The sequence below is a fragment of the Corvus kubaryi genome, unplaced genomic scaffold (assembly GCF_017639235.1).
Source record: "Corvus kubaryi isolate FWS band 111438036 unplaced genomic scaffold, C.kubaryi_AGA036_p1.0 37398, whole genome shotgun sequence".
In the NCBI taxonomy this organism is placed as follows: Eukaryota; Metazoa; Chordata; class Aves; order Passeriformes; family Corvidae; genus Corvus; species Corvus kubaryi.
This window is the reverse complement of record NW_024581137.1, coordinates 26,935,620-26,962,511: the sequence shown is the minus strand read 5'-3', so window position 1 is coordinate 26,962,511 and position 26,892 is coordinate 26,935,620. Positions and strand designations below refer to the sequence as shown.

Genomic DNA, 26,892 nt, shown 5'->3' with positions numbered 1-26,892 from the left:
ATTTTCTCATTGGAACAAGAAGAAACAAATCAATCTGAAATCGTACTTATTTTTGTAAAACAAATACTCACAGTAATATAGGTCCAACTATTTATTCCTCATACTCCCCAAAGAGAATAGGTTTAAGATTTCCCACCCCTTCGCTCTGTGCATCTTCAAGCACTGCTGGAATGCTGACTGCCTCTGTACCCTCCAACTTTTGGCTATCAAATGACTTGGAAAGAATGACATCTTCAGCACCAGGACTACACAAGAACTGAAAAAAATCCATGCACAGAGATTCAAAACTCTTTAGTTGAAGCTCATAAAAGACCTTCTCCGTACCAATGTAACCAGACACTGGTCCCTGGCAAGGAAAATAAGATGCTCTCTGCCCCCATCCCTGTCCTAATCTTTGATGGAAGCAAAAGGCCCAGGAAAGCTGTGTGTCCTACAAACCCCAGGAGGCCCTCTAGTACACAGGGAATACAGCATAAGGATGTTATCATGCAGCTGTTGTGGTTAGAGCATGGAGGACAGGGAGGTGGGAGTCAAGAAAACAAAAGCATCTTCCTCCAACAGTTAGTAGAAATGAAAAAAAAAAAAAAAAAAAAAAAAAGGCAATAACAGAGCACTCTTGTTTACCAAAAAGGACAGGACCTTGGCTCACAGGCTAGGGGTTTCCTTTTGGGGCAGTAAGTCTCCAGGTATGAAGCCTCACCCAATAGTTTGCAAGCCTAGAAAGCAATCAGGTAAACTGCCTGCTGAGAAAACACACCCCAGTGTGCACCAGGACAGCTCACAGCATCTACACTTCTCTGCTAACACCAACATCAGAAAGGTTACCAAGCAGGTAAGATAACAGAAGCTTATTATTTAGCTCACTTTTTGCTCAACTCAGAGAAAGAAACCAAACTGGTGAAAACCAAATACTTTGCAAGGAGGAAGACAGGGACTCCAAATGCGAGAATAATTCATGGACAACCACAGTGGGGCTTTTTTCAGGTAAGGTTATGAAAATACTTATTAGCAGGTTTAAAGACAAACAGAGTAAGGGTTGGGCTTGGGGTTGCTGTTGGATTATTCGGGTGGCAGGGGGATGTCTGGGTTTGTTTTTTAACTTTTCTTCTTTGGAGACAAAAATTGGGATTCAGCTCATGGTAAAATTTTCCTTTGCTGATTTATAGAAATACCCCTAAACTGTTCATCTGGCATCAGACTAACAGTCTGGGAAGATCTATTTAAAAGCATTTTTTAAAGTTTAAGTAACTGTGCATGAGATCTTAGAACTCAGCTAGAGGCTTTAATTTTCAATCTTTTTATAATCTACATTTTTCTTTTGCCAAGTTTAGGATGTCAAAAAGAAAAGCAGAACTAATATTCAGTATCTATAATTAACTTCTTAGACACAAATTGAATGTGATGATATCAGTGTCCTGAAACCTAGTATTCAAATGATCCCTCACTTGATTATAAATTTACCATTGCTTGAATGAGAGAAAACTCTTGTGAAAGGAAGTGTGTACCTTTATCTGCTCCAATTAGATGACAAAAGATAAACACTCTTGAGAAGTATTTCTTTTTCCACATTTTCAAAAAAAAAAAAAAAAAATTCAAACTCTTAACTTTTACAACTAAGAAGCATTTGCCATGACCCAAAGTAGTGACAGTGAACCAAGCCAACACGCTGCACAAGTCAGTAGGGTTTTTTAAGGGGCTGCCCCACACACACAGATCTTTCTGGCAGAAGAAGTCAGCACTGCCCTCTCTTATGCTTTAGACACTAGGTTTATCATTATTCATTGAAAATTTCCCGTTGAGACTGGAAGCAACTTTTTCTCTTACTTGCAAAATGGAAATTTCTTCTGTCCCAAACCCGATCACATGAACTTGGTTAGATATAAGAAGGCAGGAGAGATCGTATTTTCTACCACATACAGAGTAGAAAATAGTCAAAGTTCTGCTGGAAGAGCTGTTGATCATTTCTGGTTGTACTTGCTTCCACTAAAACTAGAAATCTAAAGAGAAAAACTGTCAAATGCCACTGCACCATGAAGATTTTTCACTCTACTAGTTGCCGGGCAGTCTACAACCTGCTTGCTCCTCAAATAATACTTTTTTTTCTTAGTCAGTATAGAAAACAGCATATTACTTCCACTCCACCTTTTCACACAACCTGTACCACCTGCTTCTCTGAAAGGGGCGAATTCTGCTTCAAGTCAGAAGCTCTGTGGTCTTTTCACTTGAATATTTGATCCAGTGGTGCTCATGTTTATTAAAAATATTTTTTAAAGCCCTAAAAATATGTGCACAACGCTGTAGAATTCCATGCCTGTGACTACACTAGCAAGGTAGTGCAAGTGCACATGGGGACCCTTCCCGGTGCCAAGCACTGCAAGGAATGGGCTTCAGGAGCAGCAGCAGTGATCTCCGACAGACGCTCCTGTGCTCTACAGTCAAAAACCTGCTGTCCCCTCAGCCCAGCACAAGCACCTCCTGCCTTGTAGAATCCTGGGATCAGCTCCAGGCAGCTTTGCATCAGCAGCCTGGCATCACCAGTAACAGATTTTCAAGTTTGTCATCACCCCAGCACAGGAAAGGTCATATGACCAGACACACCTCATGAGTTCCCCTTCGTAATCTCAAGGTTAGAAGGTCTCCCCTGCATTTGTGAAGCTCCCATCAGCTACTAAAAGAGCGGGCCTCACTGCACCAAAAACGCAAGCAAAAGACAGCATTGTACCTTCTTTGCCAAGCAGAAAGACATTTTACAAGTTACATGTAGGAGGGGAATCCTTTAATCCCACAAAGCTCAGAAGATAATGCCATGAAGAAGAACGGGGAGCAATGCAGAGTAGTCAATGTAATCCGAGGATACTGGGTCCAACACCCCTTACACATTGCAGTGTCAATGACCCATTGCTTGCCTCACCTCTGTGAGGCTGCCTTACCTTCACCGTATAAATGGTGGAGAAATTAACAGCCACATCACAACTGAAACGTGAACAATAGAGCACAAGGGTGGCCACAAAACAGGTTGGTTATGGGAAATTAGTTGGAACTGTTGACATGCACGATCTCAGAAAATCAAGTATTCCTACTGCAAGAACAAAAGAAGTTGTTCCTGTCCTTGCTTTGCAACAGACAGGAACTTTCCAAAATGATGGAGGTGACTGCTTGCAGACTTTAAACAGGAAGGCTTAAAGGGCAGTTGCAAGCACATCGATGCCTCGTGCATCCCAGGGAAGCTGCAAGACCAGATTTTGACAAGCTGAAACAAAGCATGCATAGCTTACATCTATTTTGGAAACAAATCCACACTTCCATGTTGAAGCAGGTTAAGATATTTCATTAGTCAGGTGAGGACACTGCTTTGAGAGTTCTCCTAATTTGCTTTACAAAGACAGAAGTTACTTACAGAATGGCCGCACAAAACAATGTGCATTTCTATAGGGTCCAGAGGCATCACCAGCCATCGGCTTAGGCTAGAAGCGGTCATGTAGCAAAGTGGTGCAAGTCATGGGCACTTGTCTCTAACATTAGGCAGGAACACCTGATTTTTTTTTTTTTTTTTTCTTCTCCCAGCTGCTGAGCTGGCAAAAGTTTATGTTCTCTTCTGATATATTTTGAAGTCCTTCCACCCTCCTAGATCCCACAATGAATTTCACAGCCAGTGAGCTCAGATACCTGAAGGCTAGTTGTAGTGCGTATACACAGCATAGCTAAAAGAATTTCATATCTTTTATACAGCCATCTGTATATGCTAAAGGTGTTCATAGTCCATCACAATTCACTGAAGATTGCACAGCTGGGAGAGTCCCAATCACTGATCTATCACGAATCCCCTCTGCACACTCCCACTGCAGTCCCAGACACAAAGCCATGTTTTCAAGTATTCCCACCACCTCACTGTTTCTTCTACTACATGTTTGAAAAAAATGGGATGTCACCAGGAACAGATTACCTCCTGAGTATGAAACCCAAACCTACTGATGGATTACACACATGCTAACTACTGGACATTAGCAAGAGGCTGAAATGAAATGGCAACAAGCAGGTCTATAAGGTTGCAGCCACTAAAGCACTTAAGTCATCCCAGCTTGTGATAGCAACCCAAACCAGCAACCATTTGGGCTGCAAGAACCAAGACCCACAAATCACAAACTTAGGGATAATGAGATGATCCCACGCTGCCTGTGAGAATGCTACAGGTCCACATGAGTCCCATACCCAAAAAGAAGAAACAACACAATTCCTGTAGTTGGGATGTAATACACATCACTTTGCTGTAAGCTTGCGCGGATGGTTCCTGTAAATTTCCTATAGGTTTGAACAGAAAAGCAGAGATACCAGAAAACAACGTGCCAAGAAAAGAAAGCAAGTGCTGAGAAGGTAGGATATAAGATTTGCCCAGACCAAAACTTGGCTGAATCTCCACAACACTAGCACGTGCTTAACGGGCAGCAGATTCATAACTCAGACCACATCCAAAAGAGCAACAGCTGCTATATGCAGTCGTGAAGGCTACAGGTTTAATTATACATCCAATGCAACAAAGGGCTGAGCAACACCTTCCCGGAAGCCACTGGCACATCATCATAACCCTCCACTTCAAAGTACATAGTTGAGGCTGGCCTCCTTGCTGCTGCTCACACTGGGTAGCCATGAGTTCTGTAAGGGAACTGTGTGAGCAAGTAAGTGAAATTGTTGCACGAACAGCTATCTACTACTCACATAACAACAGCCTGATTTTATTACTAAGAGCAACAAAAAAACCCCAGCACCCAATAAAAGGTGTTGATTTGGATTCATTTCTTACACACGCATTCAATCCCCTATTAGGTTTTATAACAAAGCAGCTGTTTGCAAGGATAGTTTTAATCTGTCTTCCCTTTCCCCTGCAAGTTAATGGTGGGCTACAGTTTTCAGAGTGATTTCCTGTTTGCATTATATTCTAAAAATCCTGCTCATTTGCTTCACTAAAAGGCATGTGCTTGGAAGTGGTTTTGATGGCTTTCAGACACATCCCCCCTTTTTGATTGCCACAACACTCAATGTCTGAAAAGAAGGGAGCTATTTCAAGTTGCATTCCCTTCCCTCCCTGCCCACATGTACTTGGCTACCAGTTTAGGACACAGGATCAGAGGGAGCTTCGGGCTTTAGAATAACACAAAATTAACAGGAACTTCACCTCTCTTCCCCCTGCTCAGCAGCTTTGGCTTGGTTGGTGTTCACCTACACCTTAGAGACCTCCTACCTTCATGCCCTAAATTGCTGCTTTTCAAGGCCTCAGCCCAGCAACCAGTACCCAAATCCCCACAGCTTCCAGGCTCTTGGAGTGAGCATTAGCTGCTGGATGAAATGGCATCATGCAACTGCAGACTGTGTTGGTATCTCTTGCCTTCCCATAAGACATTTCCCTGTTCTTGATACAACAGCTTCACCGCTTGCCTCAGTTGTATGTCTCCCTTTTTCTGTAGGAGATTCTGCAGCTGAGCTCATTTTCTTCCTTTCCCCCCCTCATCCAAGAAATAACTCAAGATTTTTCTGTGCACTGGATGAAAGCAAGTAGGAGCTGCAAGAAGGGTCACAGATTGGGCCTCAGCCTTAAATGGTCAAGTTCAAGGCTACAACCAAAACAGTGACTGTGGGAGGGAGCATGGAGGCAATCCAGCAGTGTACTTGTACAAGTAGCAATGAAGTAGAGGGTTTGTGTCAGGAGCAGCCCCACAAGACTTGTTCACTGGAGAGATAGCCCAAGGGCCAGTTTCTACTTGGCCAGCAAACGAGACAAAAATCCCACACGTCTAAGTACAGCTGTGAGCAGAGATGTGCTGACTACCATTATAACATCAACAGGACTGGAACTAGCCAGACCCTTAGAAATAATCACATTTTGTTTCCCTCCCTCCACAAAAGAGCCAGTTGCATAAAGTTAGGTCAACATGTGGTACGCATGTGATTCAAATGTAACATTTCCTGGCAAGCAGCAGCATGCCCAGAGGACGATCTGCACTGCTGATAATGTTGATTTTTGCCATGGCCATCATAAAAAGGAAAAGTCTGCTAATCTCTTGAGACATAAGAAGCAAGCCCCATTCCACTTATTAGCTTTCCACTGGTTTTACTTCAGTTTTTTTGTTTGCTTGGTTTGGGGGGGGGCAGGGTTTGTGCTGTTGTTTAAAGGAGCAAAGCCCAATACATACACAGAGGTCTCTGACAGCAACTACTTTCATAGAGTGAAACAATCTAAAATGAACAATGTACAGATTTAGTTCCTCAATTCCAAATCAATAAAAGCTTCCAAGATAATCAAAGAATGGGAAACAGCTTCCAAAAACAGCTAAGCAGGCTCTACCTCTTCAGCATGGAAAAGAAAGGCTGAGGAATAAAGGTCATTAAAACAATAAGGAAAATAGAGAGGGAGGAAAAAGTTAACAGAGCTATTACTTACTATTCACTCTTCCTTCCAATACAGGAGCTGGGAGGTAGGCGGAAGTTCAAAGCATGTGAAATGGGATGGTTCTTCTTTCAACATGCCCTAAGACCACGCCACTTCACTGAAGTGTATTGTAGATGTCAGGAGTTTGCATGGTTCAAGAACATGCTTACCAGAAACTCTAGATTAGTTGCCCAAATACAAACTCACTGGTTTTAGGTCAGTAGACATCAGGGTTGCAAAACACTAAAAGTGGCAGTAGACTGCTCTGGTGGACTATGTACACCCTTGCCCTTATTCCTGTACCCCTCCCGAGGCACAGCAAAGGTGGGTTACATGACTATACATTAACCTCTCTTCTGACCCACTGTTGCTGATTCCATGTTCTCTATGTACAAACTGAGTAGAGTGGATGAAGAATCATCCAGGCCACCTGAAGTTAACATTTTTCTATTCCTTTGGCTACTGTGAACAAGAGCTCAAAGTTTCTCCTACTATTGCCTGCGGAACAACTCTTTTAATGCATTTCCTTCAACTCTTTTTCAAATTACACAATAGGTAAGTCTGAAGCAACAATCCCTGCTAGTGGCATCTTCTTTCAAGGTGGGTAACTGAAACAGTTCAGAACTTCCCAAGAGCAGGACAGAAGTAACTAGCTTCTTAATCACACCAATTTTACAACATTTGAAAGGCATTTTTGTTTATAAAATCATATAGCTTTACCAGCAGCTTCACACATGCCAACAGAAAAGGCATAGACGTCTAATTTCTTCAGGAGTTTTTGGGCTGCACTCTCAGCATCTGAAACCAGCACTTCTGCAGAAGACCCAACACCAGTAGGAACTACTGGTTCCTTATTTGATAGAGAGAAACCTAAGTGAGCAAGATTTGGATGTCAGGCAACATGAATAATTAATTAGGAGAGAGTAAATATCCATGTGAAAGAGAAAGAAAAATTATGTCAATAGCTTTGACAGGGATAAGTACATTTTTCGTATTAAAAAAGTACAGTACTTCATAGACTAAAAACATACTTTGGGACTTTTGCTACAATCTGCTAATCTGAGGTTGCAAGTTTCAGAAACTACAGTTTTCACCAAGTAGGCCCTCAGCATTTTGGGGTTTATGCTATTGGAGTACCAGTGGTAAACAAGATCATACGATTACATGTGAAATGAAGCTCTTCCCAGCAGTGTGGTGGTGCTACTTATTTTGTTTCTGGGCTGTCTCACTTAAGGGCAGTTTGAACAGTGGCTTAATTTATCATTGTGTTTAAGGAAATTTATCCAGCAATGGCATACAACCTCTAAGATCTATCTGCAGATGCAATACCATTTCCAGGCCTGTTTCCCCTGCTGTATGTATATGGGTGACACACTTGCAGAAGTCCCACATCCACCCTAACTTCCAGTAATGATGCTATACTGAATAACATTTGGGCTCAGAGGACAGTACACTATCTGGCCACTTTCTACATGCAGGGCAGAAATAAGTGTCTGTGACCTGGCAGCAAAGAAGGTCAGCAACAACCTGCGTTAACAGGAACACAAGCAATGGATGGAGGAAAGTTAATGAATACTGAGTAAAAGGGGATAACCAATCACATGCAAATACTTAATCCAGTTTTGGGACGTCCAGTACAAGACACCCACTGAGAACCTGGAATGAATTCAGTGAAGGGCCACCAAGATGATTTGAGACTGGAACACACCTCCAGTGATGAAAAGCTGAGGGAAATGGCCATGTAGAGACTGAAAAATGGACAGCTTTGGGGGGAGCATAGCAGCAGCCTGCCCCAGAGGTCACTGAGAAGATAGACCCAAGCTCCTCAGAGGTGGAGGGTGGGAGAACAGGAGACAATGGGCTTAAGTTGACACAACAGATGTCCTCACCAGGTATAAGGAAAACAATTCTCACCAGTAGGATAATTAATCCTTAGAACTGGTCACCCAAAGAAGTTGCATGAACTGCGTTTCTAGAGATCTCCAAGACCGGACAAAACCCTAAGCAATGTGGTCAATAGAGAGTGCTGATTTGAGCAGAAAGTTGGGCTGTAGACCTCCTGAGATCCCTTCCAACCTGAATGGTTTTGTAATTCTCAGAACAAACGTGTTACAATGCTGGATAAAGTGGTTACATCATGATTAAAGTGACTCCTTGAGTAGAAATTATAGCTAAGGAGTGCAACACCTTGACAACTGAGACCTTGAACAAAGGTCTTCACCAACACCTTTCTAGAACTGCAAATAAAAACTAAGGTTTGCTGGCTGGTTTCCCAAAAAGTTTTGAACCAAGAAAATTTCATGTGTCTGTTAAGTTTCTCAAGTTTTGGAGTCACTGCTAGTGACAGGGTAAACACATAACTATTGTTCTAGGCTTGTGAGCAACACATTGTTTTAACAGTGCCAGCAACCCTGTGGTGACAATGCCAAAATTCTTGCACACTAACAGCTGTTGTAGGTATTAGAACACTTCTGAAAAAGTTAAGAGATTACAGGTTGTGATTTCCTTTATCCCAGAAGACCAAAAACCAGTAATGAAAACAGACCTTTTCTCATCTCAGTCACAGGACGATGGAGCAAATTTGGATGGGGGAGAAATTTTGGTCAAACAGTTGCACTGTAACATTTCTTCTGTTTTTTAAACCCTTCTCTTAGCTATTTCTACCTCTGAATTCTGAAAGGAAAGTAACACACAGGGCTATAAATGCAGTCTCAAAAGGCAAATATTATGCACATATTAGCTGGAATGGCCACATTTAACACTTAAGACTCACCAGCTTGCTGTGTTTTGACAGTTAGAGCCCATCACAACCAAAAGCAACTCACACACTAATACAGGTATGTAGACAACTCACTGAATCACAAAGCTGTGGGGCTCAGACAAGGCAACAGATCAAAAATCTCAGGTCCAAATGAAAGCTTTCCTCCTCTCCTTGTGTGTCCCCTCCACAGCATCTCACAAATCCTGCCCGAGGTCACTGCACCTTACTACTCAGCTTGCTTAAGATCATGGTCAAAAAGCTGAGACACCTCACAGCACCTTATTTAAAAGTTGCTCAGCCAAATTTCCTGCCTCTGCCATACAAGTCCTGTGGCTGCCTGAACATCTACCCAGCACATTTCATGCAGCACAGCCCAAAATCTTCTACTTCCTCTTCTTTTGGCTTAATCACCTTGGCCACCTGGAGTAAGAGCAGCAACTTTTGCACCTCTGAACTAGGTCAGTCAAACAGCTCTGATCCTGTGAGTTTTTTGATTTCTCTGAAACAGGGTTTTAACACTATGACAGGTTCCTCTGGCTGGAAGACCTTCTGTATCTTCTAGGTGCTTAGCACAACAGAGCCCTGACCTCACCTCTAATTTCTCTACTCATTACTTCAGCTACTACAAGTTTCCTGGAGAAACCTTTGTGTTAACTAATGCAATACTACTTTTCTAAGCCTAGAACTATAACAGAAGAACAGCAAAATACCTTTATTAGGAACTTCTAGGATATTAGGTCTTACAGAGGGGCAGATGCTTAATAAAAGCATCACTATCGACTGTTTTTAGTAGGACTCTGACTTAAATGAAAAACTGCTGTAGTCAAAAATCTCAAAGAAAATTAACTTTGTTCATTAGATTTTTTCCCCTTGTTTATAACAATGATATGACAATTATCAGCAGTGCTGTAACCAACACATTTATATGAATAAATCAATCCAAGTGAGAAATATGCTTATTGCATATTTATCCAAGGACCTTCACTCCCACACCCTGTATTTTAAACACCTGCAAGAGGTGTTTATCACCTCACATATACCTGTAAATATCACCCCCTATAATTAAGCCAGGCAATTAAAATCCCAACATAAGCCAATATGTCATCTGAAGTGCAAAACTAGGTGGTCTGCCACAGTCACTTTCATATATCAGATTGCCTCACCTGCAGCTAAGCCCAGCCAGATAACGGGCAATATATGCAGCCCAGGAAAAGCAGTTAATTCAGAGTGTGTGTCCCAGGTCAGCTAACAAAGGAAAGACGATCACCCTCTCTTTTCTTGATAAATTTCTCCAGTTTCTCATAATAACAGAATTAATTGGGGGAAGGAGGGGAATCTCCCTTCCAAAGGCTTTTGACACTGTCCCCTACAACAAACTGACAACAGTGACAACAGTACAACAGCAGGTGAGAAGCTGACCTTGGGATCACTCTCAGGTAAGAGTGATTACCAGCCACTGTCAAACTAAAAGGCTCCACTTCACAGGGTTTGCAGGGACTACACCATCTAGTGTCGTATCAGGTTTCTGTTCGCTAAATTTGAAGATGGCGCAAAGCTGAAATGGAGTGAGAATATACCTGGGGACAAGAGCTCAAAGTGATCTTAAACTACAGAAACTACTCTGGAGAAGCCTCATGGGACATTCCCAGGTAAGAGACTTCAGAACAATCAATAGCCTAGAAATAAGAGTCTTGAGAAGAGATTGAAAGAACTTAAACTCCCTCCTTAACCTTCCCAAAGCATCATAGGTCTTCAAATATGTAAAAGACTGCTGCAGAGAGCAGAATAACATGCTCTCCTTTCATCTGCTGAGTAGGACAAGTAGTAATTGGCAAGAAATACAGCTTAGTGCCTGATGTAGCACTCTGTTTTCTGTTTCCTTCTCAAAGATGCCTACCAGAGATTCCCACACCTTTCAGGCAGCAGCGGATTTGTTCATGCTTAGCGTTCTGCTAGTGTTTTTATAGCTAAGCATTATTTTTATAGCACTACATTAAGTTAGGATTCTTGGAGAAAGATGGAGGTGAATGACCATATTTCAATATATTTTATACATCTTTACTGTTGATTCACCTTACTTCCAGAATTCTTTCCATTGTAGTTACAGCTCATTCCTGCATCTCCTCTTTACATCCTGGCTTTATGAGAAGTATCTGCTTTGTATAATCCTAACTTATTTTTAATTGCTGTAGTTTTATTGGTTTTCTTTTCCTGAAACCCACAAGAATCCCACCTGTCCTCTTCATATCCTTGGTATTCTGAAATAGTCTGCATCTTAAGCAGGTACCACTCATCAAGATTAGTTTTTACGCTGCATCTCTGAAGAACAATGATCCACCCCACAGAATTTAGCTGCTTCATTCCAAGCAGCAATACAAGCTACAAGAGATCCTCAGGGCAGTTATGTGCATTGTAAGATTTAGAAACATTTGCTCAGTAAGAATCAGTCTCTATTCTTTCAATGAAACAGAAAGTTGTCTTACAAAATACGCAGATAGGTGGAGATGGCTCAAACCTTTCTTGTATTGTCAGAAATCTCGATGCAGAACCTGCACTCACTTTGCTGCTCTAGAAATCCTTTTCCATTATTGCTTCTGCTTGGGAAATCTGAAACATTGGAGGTCTCAACATAACTATGAGGCTTCATTTTTCATTTCCATGAAAAAAGTGAGGAAAAGCAAATCCTGTTTAGTAACATTTTTTTGCCTTCAGAAGAGCTAAATCAGACCTTCCTTCCCACACATTTCTGTCCCCGAAAGCAACCTGCAAGTCTCACAGCAAAGCTAGGAATACACATTCACAGCATTTTTCTTGCTTTCTTTGCTCACTCAACAGGTTCACACTTCACAGGCTCAGCTTTAGTCTACCTTTTTTGTTACCAAGTTCATCAACACTATCTGTTTATCTGCTCCATCCAAACCGATAAGGAAATAAGCCCACAGAAGATAAGTGGGAACTCTTCAACAGCTACCTTCCTGCTGAGCCAGCAAGTGCCATTTCTGGCACCATCTGTGTCCTGAAAGTCTGTTCTCTAGTGTTTTATTCACTAAACATGGAAAAAATATTTGGAAAGAAAATCTCTTGAAGCATCTTCTACATAGTAGATGCTAGTTTTAAAATGTTTTAAAAGAAAGAGAAATAAAAGGGGTTGGCATTGCACAGTTCCTTCTCAGAACTGTACTCAAATCCCCATTGTGTTACATCAGAAACAAACTCTAGGTACTTCTGTTTTTTTCAATTTTAAATCACCTTACCTAGATCTCTTTCCAGAGGACGTATAATTTTGTCTTGCAAATAAACCTCCAGTGCTGAATACACACTGGCTAAGTGGGAGAGTACCTGACATTACAAATGAGGAGTCAAATCAGTATGTTACAGACTGCAGTTCAGGAAAGAGTAATAAGAGATCTATTTACTTTTCTGCAGCAACCACAGAGTCGGGGTACTTGTTTTCAAAGAGTAAGAGATGAGACTGGTGTATGTGGAGAAAGGGAAGCAGGGATGTTCCAAATTCTTCACTAGTCATGATTCTTAGCATCAGTCTGGGCTTTGTACTTCAAGAGTAAGTATAGGAAAGGGGGAGAATACTACCACTACATACTACACTACTACTACCCACATACTCAAAGTGATGCACTAACCATTGGAGAGTTTGCTTCACAAAACATACTTCTCAACGAGATAAAATGACTTATTTAAAAAATAAAATCTGATCATGCATGACTTCTCCAAATTACTAAATGGATACAATAACCTCTATAGGCAAATTATATGTAAGCAGCACGAAGGGAAGATTATGCATGCAGAAGTCATGATGCTTCTATGGAAGAGGTCACTGAACCAGAACCCTCAGAGACAGTCTGGTGAGGGAACAGGCAAGGTGCAAGTGAACCCATGGATGAGTAGAAAGCATATCTGGCTAATCCTCTACCAGTCCAGACTCCAACTGCAGTCTGAGGCACCTTCTACATTTTCTTAGTTCAGACAGAGATGCTGTCTTCCCTCCACACCTCCAGTTTCTCCTAGCTGGGCAAGGAGCACAAGAGTACACAACCCACACATACAGAAACCTGCAGAACCTTGCCAAAAATCTTGTGAAGTTCAAATTAATTACCAGACAAGTTTTGTACAAACTTAACCTTGAATGCCTTGGAATAAATTAGAATTTTATCTTTTACAGCTGCACTTTTCAAGTGAGCTCTTCAGGATAGCAACCTTGCGGTTTTGTTTCAAAGTAGTAACTCAGCAGATTATAGCAGTTCATTATCTGCCTTTTTCTCCACCACTTAGCTCTGAATATGGTCTAAAAGGGTTATCTTACCTTTTTTGCTTATATCATGATGGTCTGATAAGTGCACAGTGAGGTCTTACATTACACAGAGGAAACAACTACAAGCCCAATTGCTATGGCTGGTTTTAAGAGTCAGTATTTTAATCAGTAATGTCAACCTCCATGAAGGAGAACACTAGTTGGAATATTTTTGTCAAAAGGGGCAGCCAGAAAAGCAAATAACTTATCTGAATTTCTATACTTAGTTCCTGAAAAGTCTTGCTAATAAATGCTTGTTACTCTGTGGACATTTATACCCCCTGTTTCCCAACCTATATGGAATAGCTGTGGGCCAAGTGTCCTACCACAAATTTTCAGGACACCCTGTTACTTCCAAGAGGAAGTCAAAACTTCCTTATCACTGAAGTTCAGTGTTTTCTCTCTTCTACTAAATGCACTAAATAGATATGCATGTCTGTTAGACAGGTAAGAGGGTACACCAGTGGAACAGTTCCTAGGTTTTGACCAGAAATGGATTTATTCCAGCATTCCATGAATCTCAAAAGCCAGCTTTTACCCACATGGACAACAAAGGGCCTATATCAAGAGTGGGGCCCCTTCCTCAGGTGACAGATCTCAAAAAATTCTCAGTTCAAATTAAGCTTCAATATTCCCTGAAAATTTTTCTGGTTTTGGAAACCAGGAGGTAGAATTTCTCTGTGGTGCTCAGGAATGGGAGCTACTTCCAAACTCTGTTGCAGATGAGCTACATTTAAGAACGTTATGGATGCCTTCCTTATTATGAGAGGGCCTGGTGGGTGTTTTGTTATAAGCCAAGGGCCATCTCTGTGCACATAGATGCTCACTGGCTCCCAGTCCCACGTGGCCCAAGGCATACAGGTGCCACGTGTGACACCCCAGCAACAAGAACAGCTGTGAAGCACTGAACTAGAGGCATGCACACTGACTTCTAGGGGCACTCCTACAGGCTTTATAATGAGCTTGTTTTTATAAAGAAAAAAAAGGAAAACAAGACAGTTACTACAGCTTTTGCAAAGAATGGCACTGTAACCTTCCTAATAGTGGCTATACCAGGGAAAAACAATTCACAAGAACATTTCTGCTGTTCTTTTCACATATCCTATGTCACAGTAAAAGGAAAGGTGTTGAAGAGCACAAAGTGTGGTTTGTATTTCAATATGGAACATACAGGAGGGCTACTACAATAACTAACCTAGAGACTTCTTTCATCAGTTTTTTTTGTCTGGTTTTAAGGATTTCACACCTATTAGAAGTCAGTCTTGATTCAAGCAATTAACAAAAGGGTGATGAGGCAAGCAAATTGGCTCAGAGGGACTATAAGACACAATCTAAGTAAAATCACTCCAGCTGCTTCACATGCACCCTCACATACCATCCACTCAAAAAATATTATGCTAGAACATTGCTTCAATATAAATACTTCTCTGTATGTACACATTTCTACTCTCCCCACTAAGAAAGACTTGTTTTAAGAGGGAATCATCAAAAACTTTCTTACAGAGTTCAAAGGAAGTTTTTTCAAGGATTTTAACACCAAAAAAAGATATCGGAACACAAGGTAAACTGACATGAGGATTCCCTAATGAATTTAATCACCAGCACTGATTAAGGATATACAAAGCTTACCTGCTGAAGTGCAGAGGTGCCAGACCACCAGCACTTACAAAGAAAAACTTTAGGAAGTTAATGGACAAACTGTACTTGGCAGGCAACCCTGATGTTGCAAGAAAATTTTAAAAGGTACTGTAGAAATTTTGGGGGTCTATAAATTCTGCGCTCAAAGGGTCAGGTCTGTTACAGCAACTTGAGGACATCTAGGCAAGGGAGAGATGATGCTAAGAGGGACAATTTTAACTCTTCCTTGGGAACTTCACGAAGACAGTGTTCTTAAAAAGATGGACAGAGAAAACATCTGTCTAAGACCAGATGTCACCACAGAAACTGCAACAATGGAGAAGAGGGATCATTTAAAAGTCAGAAAGCAGATGGGAGACAGGGTAGATACCTGTAACATACAAGCCATATTAACTACATGTGTAAGGAGTCATGAGCAAGTAGAAGCATTTTTAAGTACTCTGCTCAACAGTACCTTCTGTTAAACATCTGTGTATTCACATCTGAGTTGTATGCCTCTGCTCTGATACTTACTATTCCTACAAAAAAATCCTCAGAGTAATTTTATACCAAAAAATAAGTTAATCTTCAAATTAGTCAGCCTCAACCATTTCTATTACTACTGTTCCCAGAAGCCTGACATAAAAAAGCAGTTATGAAATTGAAATAAAAGGTATCAAGTGGGTGCTGTTCAGCTGAGGGGTATGCAAGGCTTGGAAAGTGCAGAGGAAAAGCTCACATGGACAGCAGACAGCAGAAAGGCAGGCTGGAGCAATGAGAGGTGGTGTGTGCTGGTACCTTACAGGGACCCAGTGGTTGACAGCCTTGATTCAACACACCAGTGCCTCCATTTTCCTTCAAAGCTAGGAGAAAATCAGGCAGAGCAAACAAAGAAGCAGCTGCAGACGGAAAGTCAGATGACAGCAACAGACCAAACCTGCTGGAGAACAATGCTACTGGAGCTTTATCCCCAAACCCTCCACCCTCTAACTTCCCTAAGGCAAGAGGATGACTTACCACTAATAAAACATGAAAAAACATTTTATACACATATAAGGTAGAAAAACAGTAAAGAAAACAGATCTAGCTGTTCTCACAGTAGTCCACCTACTGCAAAAATTAGAACACTACTTGTGGAGTGTAAACAGCAATTATGTATTATACTGGTGAGAGCCAATAACCAGAATACTGTGAATGACCAATTTGCCATAATGTCACCAATACAGAGGAGCAAGGAAAAACAGACAAACAAAAGCCCTCAAAAAACCCCACGCCCACACCACCCAAAGAAAGGACCAGAACTAAATTTCTGCTTCTGTAAAGGTTTTTGACCAAGTATTTAAATATGAACTTTTATCAAGTTTACTGAACTCATACACCAAACACCAGCAAGGGCCAAAATGGATGAGCTTTCAGTCAAAGAGAGTGACTGCATCAGGAAGTTAGCATTCACCAAAGAATCCATTTCAACATTTTTTATGGTTAACTTGGAGAACAGAAACGAAGGCAGTTATCTGAATTGCTTAGAAGGCTCTATTGTTCCCTCTTCCAAAGGATTTTTCCCTAGAACAGAATGGGTGGTGTGTGCAAAGCAAGTGAAAGGTGGGGGAAGGGGAAAAGTCCTGTGGATAAAGAGAGAAACAGAAACATAGTTTTTAAGCAAAGATATAAATTTTTTTAAGTAACTTCCTACCTCCCACTGCAAGTGAGGCGGGATATTCCTGATCTGAAGCTTCCGACTCCTGCAGATAAATTAAAGAAAATAGTTTTTAAAAAAACCCAAAGAAAACATTATTGCAAGATAGACTATACATAGCAGTGTCATACATTTAAGCATCTGTCATACTAAAAGGGGCAAAACCAAATACAGAATTCAAAAAAACCAACAGAACGCCGAGGGGGGGAATGTCAGGTCAAAATCATTTCAAGTCTAAAGAACTGTTGCAGAAATACTTGTTACACGTTTGACAGCTGTTACATTTCATGAAGCCTCCACTTTTCTTGAAGAGTATTTCTATTTTAGCTTTAAGGCCTTCAGTATCTAATTCTCTGTTATAAATGGGTGTGACAATCCCATGTATTTGTGCTGGGCTCTCCTTCACACACTTTAAGAGTTTGTTGTTATTTTGTTTTTTTAAATTCACCAAGATGATACTTCAGGATGTTACATTACTTCAAGGTAAGGAATATAAATTTGAATCAATACATTTGTTCTAATATTAAGCTTTTCATTAATCTAATGATGGACTATTTCCTAATATTTACATGACTAAAATTCTTCATCCCTGATTGGGAGGAGAGGGTAAGAATCAGTAAATTTATTGTATTTTCACCCCAAATTTACATCAGTTTTTACTTATCTAGTAAACAAAACATTCACTTTGAAGTGCTACTGCAAAGCCTGGCAGTGTGCTGGCTGCCTTCACAGCCAAGTCTTTTGTCTCCTCCCTTCCCCCAAAGTGAGAGAACAAATAAATGCCAGAGATGCCACAAAACCCTTGGGATTTACAAGAATGTGTAGATTAACACAGTTTCGGCTAAGCTCAGGTATGTTGAGCTAGTAGGGTCAGCCTGGCCATCCCGGGAAGCTTTGGGGAAGGGAGAGAGGACAAGAGAGCAGTCGAGGCTTAGAACATCTCAACTGCATTTTGGTACACCAAAGCAGCTAAAATAAGTGTCTTGTGTTCAAACACTTACTTCTGCCTCACATTTTAATTGCTCAATAATGACCTCTCAGAAAAAAGTGCTTCACATTTTAAGGACTTTTTATAACAGTTAAATTTATACAAGCCAGTGAAGTCTTGAAGCAAAACAAGTTTTAGAGATGTTCCTGTCTAGCAATAAAATCAAAAGCTTTCCTTTTCGCCCCCAAATCCTTTTAAAATACACTCCTTTCCCTAACACCACCACCTACCCAGGCCTGCAGTGTTTTACATCTTGAAATGCTCTTCTCAACAGGCTTTGTTCAAGGCACAAGCAGAGGTTACAGCACAAAGCCGCCTTGCCCAAACTGCTCCTCATGTGGAGGTGTCACCCCCAACACTACAGCGACCGTGAGATCAAGCAACAAACGTGCTTTGGCCAGAAAATAGAAACAGGTCTTAGTTTTGTAGCATTTCTCAGCTGTTTTGACTCCCTCTCAAGCAAGTAGGAGCAGATTTCGGCATTTGATCATATAAACAGGCGAGGAAGGGAGAACGAAAACCCAAACCACACACAACCCAGTTAAGGTTTCATTTTCAATAAAGCAAGGAAAGTCAGGAGCTGCTTCACTGTAATAGGGAGGGCAGAAAATTTCCTTGAAGTCTGCAAAGTTTTCCTTAGCCTGGCATCTCAGCTAGCAATACTGCTACAAAACAGTCGCCCTAAAATAGTGATATACTGCTCCAAAACATCAAAATAATCTCACACAGCAACCTGAAACTTGAAAGTTGGGTCCTGAAGTAGAACATAAAAGGGGATGCTCATTCAGTATTAAAAATACCGGGAAATTTTAATACAGAAAAACCCCAAACCACAGAATTGGCAGCCAATACACTATTCAGTGTGCTTCAAACTGTGTTGTGCCATTACTGTCCCACACTTGTAGATTCAAATTAAAATTCATGAGTTTCACGGCAAGGATCTGAGCCCAACAACCCTGCCACCATACCAACAGCAGGTCTCACTCCAGCTCCATGCCCAAGTTTGGCCACCAATGCTCACACTGAGCAGGGTATATCCACTGATGGGAAGGGGGGGAGTGGGGGAAGTCCTTTCCAGAAACACTTATACAAGTTTCACAAAACTACCACCTCACATTTCATTTCAGAAGGAATACCTACATATCGTCTCTACTGCTCAACACCTGAAAGATGGACCAAAACAAAGCAATCTGTGCTTTTTGTCATCTAATGCTGAGGACTAGCACAAGCTTTGGCATTGGGTTTTTTCTTCCCACACGACTTCAAGGGACTGAAAATTTTGATACAATTTTAAACTTCAGCCTGCCAACATTTGTAGCACAGAAATAACTTGAACATCCTGAAAAGGAGAAGGAAGGGAGACTAGCAAGGAAGAAATGCCACCTTAAAATTATTAGCTCATTATTAGCCACATTCACAAACAGCAAAAGAAAATGGCAAGCTGAGTACAAAACTGGTTGTGCACCTCTATTTATGGCAATAGTGAGACACCTATTGTACAAAACTCAAAGGTCACTTCAAAAATACAAGCATAGCTATAAACACATCATTTAATTTGGAAGTATTTGTACCTTCATCAGTTTCTTAGCTGCAAATAATTTTAACTTGCCACCTAGTGCACAAGTTTGAAATCTGGTGTTTACTGATGCATGTGGAAATTTAACCTATTTTTTTGCATTATTTCTGTATCACAATTAGCAATAGGGAAAAAATATAATTGAATAAAGCTTTGCATGGCTAAGAGAGGAATCACACAGAACCAGCATAAAAGGTCATGGACACATTTGAGATTTTTCCGTTTCATTTACTATTAGCCCCTGTCTAAGAAGTCCTAATAGCTTCCTTAAGAATGCCTAAAAGTACACAAAGCTTGTACCCTCTTTCCCCCTCTTCCCTTCTCTACACACAAGAGGGATAACCAGAAACGACCTAGCTGTTTTTGTATTCGCAGGACCAGAACGAGCAGCGAGCAGACAGAGAGCGACCGTCTCCCACGTGCTGCGAGAACTTGCGGATGCAGCTCCCGGCTTGGAGATCGCTCCTCCCGTTCTCCTCCCGCACTTCGGCAGCCCCGTACAGCTCCTCGCTGCAGGGCAGCACCACTGATTTTGCAGGCATTCTCTCTGCTGCCTGCACGTGAGTCCATAGAAAATCAGCTCTCGAATTCCTCGAGAGAAATCCCAAACCAAACGCAAGAGGATAGCAAAGAGTAAGGGACAAAGCTGGGTCCTGACTGAATCTACCGGAGCAGCAACAGCTTCCACGAGGATGGGTTCTGAGCTCAGCAAGCACTCTTTTTGCACAGGGTCAAAACTCCACACAATAGATAGGGAAAGGAAAAAGTATGGAGCATCTTCCTGGAAATACACTCCCATCTCAGGCACCGTTAGCTCTTTCAGGATGCTTTCCATTTTCCTCATGACCCTGTTTTCTTTGGCAAAATATGGCATATGCAAAGATCCTATAGCTATAGATACAAATATCCCAGGCAGCAGAATGCTACAGAGGCTTTGTTATGTTCTGCTTTGAAATAATCTCCAGTTTTGTTACTTTATGACTACTTGCAGTCACATCAACGGGGTAAAACAAGAAATAGTCCTTTCTCATCCCATGAAGGTCTTTTACTACAGTAGTTTCATTTAATATATAGCTCACCTAGTCTTAAATCCTTAGTAAAACCCTGCCAGCATCTCTCATCAATGTCACTCACGTAAGCCTTGTGTATGCACTTTTTCCAGTTTAAGCAGATTTCTTACTTCATTTTTCCCATGCTAAATAGGCATTGCAAATAGATGTCAACTGAAAAAAAATCTGGGCAAATAAGGTTTGTGCTCTGTATCATACTAAGGTTTTGGAAAGCTACTTATGTTCACAGCATGTGAACAGGTACTCCCACACTCATTTCTCTTTTTCAAAGATGCCCAATAAAAAGTGTTTTGGGTAAGAAAAGAGACTTCTCTGGTTTCTCTGCAAGGTTAGTCCATAAGCAATTGTTTGGCAATAATATACTTTTCTTAAGAGGAATTGCACACATTCCGATTCTTATTTTCAGGTACTATCCAGGTAACAGAATTCAGCTACTTTAAGCCACTGCTGATGACCATATGCCAACATATTTATTCTGAGGATGTTAAGACCTGGAGCCTTGTATTTGGGGGACGTGAATATCTCTGCAACACTGAAAGCAAGTAAAACAAGCAGCCATCATTGTGCAAGGCAAGCAGCATACTTGTGCTACATGTGTGTGCAGAGACAAAAAGGACAAAGTACCATAAAGATGGCTAATTTACTAAAAGTCATCTTAGTGATCTCTGAAGCGGTAATTTCTCCTATGTCAATACAGAGAACAAACATGCACAGGGACACCCAATGCTCCCAACCCACAAGAAACCCACACACATGTGAAACAATACTAAATGTGTATAAGGACAAAGATGGGAGAAAGAAAATGTTGAAATTGTGGCTTTTCTTCTTCATTTCTTTTACATATATACCCTTTCCTAATCTCTCTGCCCTCAATATACACCAGGTTTTTTTCCTTCAATATATAGAGTTCCCCTTAAGTTAAAAGGGTCTCAAAAATGTTTGGTTTTGCATCCCTGTATAAAATCTCACAGTACGCTTTCACTAACACAATCTCACTATATGCTCTATACATACAATGTTTAGCAAAGGCAAATCACATCAGACCCACCCCTCCCCTTAAGGGAAAATAATTTTAAATAAGAGTAGACAATTATAAAACAAAGTATCGTGCTTTTCCTCACAGTCCCATTTTTTTTTGTATGTCACAGATGTGTCAAAATTTTACTATTTCAAAGGGAAACAAACACAAGTACCGAAGTGACTGCACTTCCACACAGTTGTACCTACACTCTTACCAGACCCTTCTGACCATCCTCCCTCCCCCCCAGAGACATGCTGCCTCCTACTCCTTAATTCCCACTTCTCAACAATAACACCACTTCATAGTCTCTTATTTCAGCAGCCATATGAGCTACACACAACATTAATGCCTTAAACCCACAGAGCACAAACTTACTCCTTTTAAACAAGAGCCTATGGAAAAAGAGTTAAACACGTTTGAAAAGAGATCAAGTGAACATCGACGATGTTAGTCCATTCAACTGTTTGAACTCAATACCTATGGGATAGAAAGCAAATGGTCTACGTTTTCCACTCTTAGGAACATGCAAAGAGCAAATGCTTATTCATTTCATTCGTTCTAGGTCTGTACTGCCATGCTGGTTACCTGGAAGAAGTCTTGGCACCTCACGTCACAGGTGCAGAGTGTGCCAATACCCACCAGCACCGAGTGCTGGTACCCCCCAGCGCTGCCTCCCAGCTCGTGGCCCCCAGCTCTGACAGCTACACATGATGCCACTGCAAACCCACTCACCAAAACAACCGTTTTTCTCCCCAAGCTCCAAAGAATGGCATGAAGACAAAAATTGTCAGTTCTGAGGCTTACTTCACTGACAACCCAAACTGAACATAGACAGCTGGAGATGAAATGTTAAAAAAACACCACACAGCAAAAAGCCTTCTATGGAGTGTGGGTAACGCCATACGGTAAGAAATGAGTTCTGTATAAAAAGTCCTGACAGGAACAGCCATAGAAACAAAGTTAGCAACTCTTATGGCCAAGTGGAAAACTCCTGGTAATCGACTGAATTATAGGGGAAGGGAAAGAGGGGTCTTATTGTTTACTGTGCAGCTAGCAAAATAAAAACAGGCAAGAAAAAACCCACACAAAAGCTACCCCCACACAGAGTTCATTAGTTTCTCCCCCTCGGGTTGCTTCAAGTAGCTGATGCTTGGGCACAACAGAGCGAATCAGTGTTTTTAATGCTCGTCTAGAGGGAAGAAAGGAAAAAAGAAGCCAAGTTTACAGGATAAAGTAAATAATCCTTAACTCTCAATTCAGATCAGTGTGGCTGGGAGGAAAAGCACTAGTTTCTAGTTACAGGGCGAGGGAGGGGGAGGTCTCATTATTTTCTTTGCAGTAAATGTAGGTAATGACACAGACTGAGCCACTGGAGTGGCTTGTCCTGCAAGAGGTGCTGCAGTCTCTGCCTGCCCCCCTCTTCACACTGAAATATCATGGGTTTAAGCAATCTTTTCACTCAAAGTTGTTCATATTTGATTCCTGAAAGTATCTAACAAACAGCAGTAAGTCCATTCTAAGGCATCTTTTCATAGAAAGTTTTAGATGCATATATATTTGTGCAATTATATCTCTCAATATGCTTTTCCCTAACAAGTACTTCTGATAAATACAAAACCAAAGGGTCACACTTCCTGCCTAAAATGAAGGCATTCTGAATTTCTTTCTAAAACAAACTCAGGTTCAGTTAACTGACAAACAGAGGTGTTTATATCACTTATATTAAAAGATAGTTAATTTCTAGCATATATTACAAGGCACACTGATGACACAGTTACTATATTTTATCCAATCAGGCCTTTAGCTTGTGAAACAGACAGTTTCATCTTGAACTTACCTAGCAGAAGAAAGGAGAAGGGTTTCAAATACTGACTTGTTAAGAAACATCACCACTTTTTATTTCTACACACTGATCTGGTCAGCACAATACTTGAAGAGGAAATGTTATTGCTCCAATTTCAGACCCAATTCAGCAATTCAAGCAGACAAAGCTTGGCTAAGCCACAGGCGAAGTGCAGCAATACTTCTCTTTGTGTTGACTCATTTAATCCCAGACCCAGATTTAAAAGCAGTCTGTACTACCACTCAGAATAAGGATTTTCCATAAAATTTAGGCAAAAAAAAATTTTCTCAAAGCTTATGCAAGACATAATAGTTGGCTCCTAACTACACTTTTCCCCTTTCATCTTGCACATACAACCCACCAAAGCAGCCGCTTTGGAGAGGTGCATTATCTCAGCATTCAGAATGAAAATATGACTCTTGGATTACCTCACAACTCCCTCTGTGCTGATGATCAAATTTCCTACCACTGCCTGCACACCATGGGATTTGTTTACTACCTCTCCCCAGGACGAGCAGTCAGAAAGCCGAGCCAGCACAGCCGCGCAGCTCCACGCCCCAAAGCCACCAGCCCAACCAGTGGGCACCGGGCTGTGCTCTCCTTGCAGGAGTAACCTGAACACTCTGAAAGGATCTGCACCTTTGTGAATGGACTGATAGCTCAAGAAGCACAGCCAGAAATTGATGTTGGCACATCCAAGTCACATCATGCGAAATAGGCAAATCAAGCAGTGTAAGCCCAGTTTACACTGGTAGTTCTCGTGTTTATGTGGATAACCTGGATAGTAGGCTCTCACCTGTTACCATTTGCGTCAGGATTTTAGCCCAACAATTCCTCACATCACTAATTAGACTAAAAGCTTATATTCATTATTTTTAAATTCCCTTGAGTGGAACATAAAGGCATTTAAAAAAAAAATTCTGAAGATTCTGCCATTACCATATTAATGCTGAATTTCTCATTTAAAAAAAACATTCGTTTTTCGGGTGTTGTTAATGAGAGAAGGCTGTTAAGATTTTTTTTTTAAATAAAGAATTAAACACTGCTTTAAATCTAATGGGAAGTTTTAGCATCCTTTAGAATAATGGTCCCACCTTTGTGGCTTGTGACACTTATGGTTGGGTTGGTTTTGAGATTGGTTCCTCCCCCTCCATTTGGGGTAGGGTGGGGGTGTATATGTGTTTTTCCTAAATGCCACATTTTATCTACCCCTCTTCCTCTGAGCAGAGGTCTCTATTCCTTAAACAACTGTGCTATGCAGCTGATTTTGTTGACCAAACTTTTTCAAGCTACAGTCACTTGCCATTTATTCTCTCACCACACCACTAACTTGCAACTAACTGGGATGTGGATAAAAGTGAAAATACCCCTGAGGTGCATGAAAGACTGTAAATAAACACTTTTAAAAGCAAAAATACTTCTAAGCATACAAAAAAAATTTGTTTACTTTACTTAGTATCCTTAATGGGACACAGTACTCAGCTTTTATCTTTCTTCTCCCCACCCTTCATTTTCTTCAGCCACCAAAATAGCCAAAGGTTTCTTCTCTCCCATCACCTGTTTTCCTAGTGCCCACAGGGCCTGCTACTTGAAGCAGTCACTATTTTCCATTACAAACTAGCTATGAAAATCTACATCAGCTGTAAGAAGAAGCCACAGACTGAAACTTTCATAGGGTGGCCCTGCAGTATGTGGCCATGTTAGGGGCTGGGGAGCAGTAGATTATTTAAAAAAAAAAAATTCTTTTCTCCTTTTTTTCCCCCTAATTTCCAATGAATTCAGCTCTCTTTAAAGAGTCCAAGGAGCAAAAACGAATGGTGAAGGATACTTCAGAGTCACTTCTGAAGCAAAAAAAGTGCAATAATTAAAAAGCCAACAAGATACTTTGTTCTAAGCAGCTGCTGTATACAGCCTCACAGTGTTTTTATTTTGCATGTCTTCCCTACTACCGTCTCTTACTCGGAAGGAGTTTGCCAACCAGTCAGAAACCCAATGGAAATAAGTGACACAGATATCATGTACTATGTAAAATTTTGGCAACTTTTTTTTGGTATGGGAGGTATGGCACCAGATTAGATCTCGTCTAACAATAACTCAGTGATTCACCCTTCTCAGACTGAAATATCTAAATAAAATTAGCAGCACTCATAGACGAATTCGGTAGCCACCATGCTGCTGAGACCAACTGCTCAACCACGAGCCCGTGTGTGCAGAGAACATCGGAAATGCTTTCCAGATTCCTTACACCACAGTGATAGACAGGGACTCCAACCTATTTTGGTCTCTTTCAGGTCACACTTAAGTGAAACTACAGTTGTTCATTCTCAATCTGAGTCCACAGTACGCTCCAGATTAAACAAATTCAGTTCTGGTTGCAGGGGGAGGACTGGAGGGGAAACAAAATAGCAAGAGTTGCTCCTCCTGTACACTTATAGCATTTAATTGCAAGACCTCTGTTACACAGTCTCAGCATTTGCTCGATTTTTTTTTTTTTTTTTTGCTATCAAATATCGGATTTAAAAGTTCAGGTTGAGAACAAGCTACTTCAGAACTTAAACTGAGTGTGGCATTAGGGTAGTTCAGGGACTCGTCCCACTTCACCACCACCTTGCTGTTTCACACCACACATGCAATTTTTAAAGAAAAGCCTGTTTGCTGCCTCTCTCAGGCTGCTTTACAAAAACTGACACAAATTAGTGTCCAATTCCTAAAAGGATCTCAATAAACAAAGATTACTGTGGGGTCTAGGAAAGGGAAACACAAACACTCGTGCTGCTGAAAACACCATCTAATTTCAAAAAGCTTATATGCTGTAACTAGAACAACTGAAATATCTTCTTAGTCTGGTTTTAAGTGTATGTGTAAACTTCAGCTACCATACTGGCTCCCTGACATTTTCGAGTCTCTTCCACGATATAAAAAGATATCAACAACGGCAAACTACTTCATTTAGGCAATTGTCTATAAAATAATCCCTAAAAATATGAATAATAGTCCTAGTGCTTAAAAGAACAAAACAAACTAAAAGTGAAATTAACAAATGCACAGAGTAAATCAACACTTTCAAATGTACAGCCACAGGTTTCAGGATCTTTCCAGAGTTTAGAGCCACTCCAAGAATTGAGTGTGCGTGTGCACATACACACATGGCTTTTGCTCTGCGTCCACACTGACTGAAACCTCCATTTTTATTATTGTTTTTCAAAAATACGTATATTAATCAACCCTGCAAGAGGACAGCTGACATGATAATTGAGCATTTGAAAGAGACTATGCTCATCATCTGATGTTCCAGCAAAGCCTAACAATGACTTGCAGTTAATTTGCTCACATGACAAAATTCTTTTTTTTTAATTAAAAAAAAGTCTACCTTTCAATCTCAAGATTGAAATCAAGAAAAAATTTTAAAGTACTGGAAAGACAAATAGTTTCTTTTAAATCTTCTAGACCACACTAACAGGAAAAAAGTAGAATACTCCACCAGCTTTACAGCAGAAATGTCAAGTTTACTGTACATTTCCTGTTATCTTTAAAATAAATATGTTCTTCTGTCTCAATAGCTTCAGTGTAATAAGCCTTATTAACACAAC

At 40.8% G+C, this 26,892-nt stretch overlaps 1 protein-coding gene across 2 annotated transcripts in view; it reads right to left on the bottom strand.

Moving 5' to 3' along the window:
• Window positions 1–26,892, bottom strand: part of IGF2BP3 (insulin like growth factor 2 mRNA binding protein 3) — a 113,215-nt gene that overhangs the window by 71,253 nt on the left and 15,070 nt on the right. For both annotated transcript variants that reach the window (XM_042043360.1, XM_042043362.1), the window contains one exon: window positions 16,802–16,850. In XM_042043360.1, the coding sequence (XP_041899294.1) occupies window positions 16,802–16,850 (49 nt within the window). The remainder of the gene's footprint in view (window positions 1–16,801; window positions 16,851–26,892) is intronic.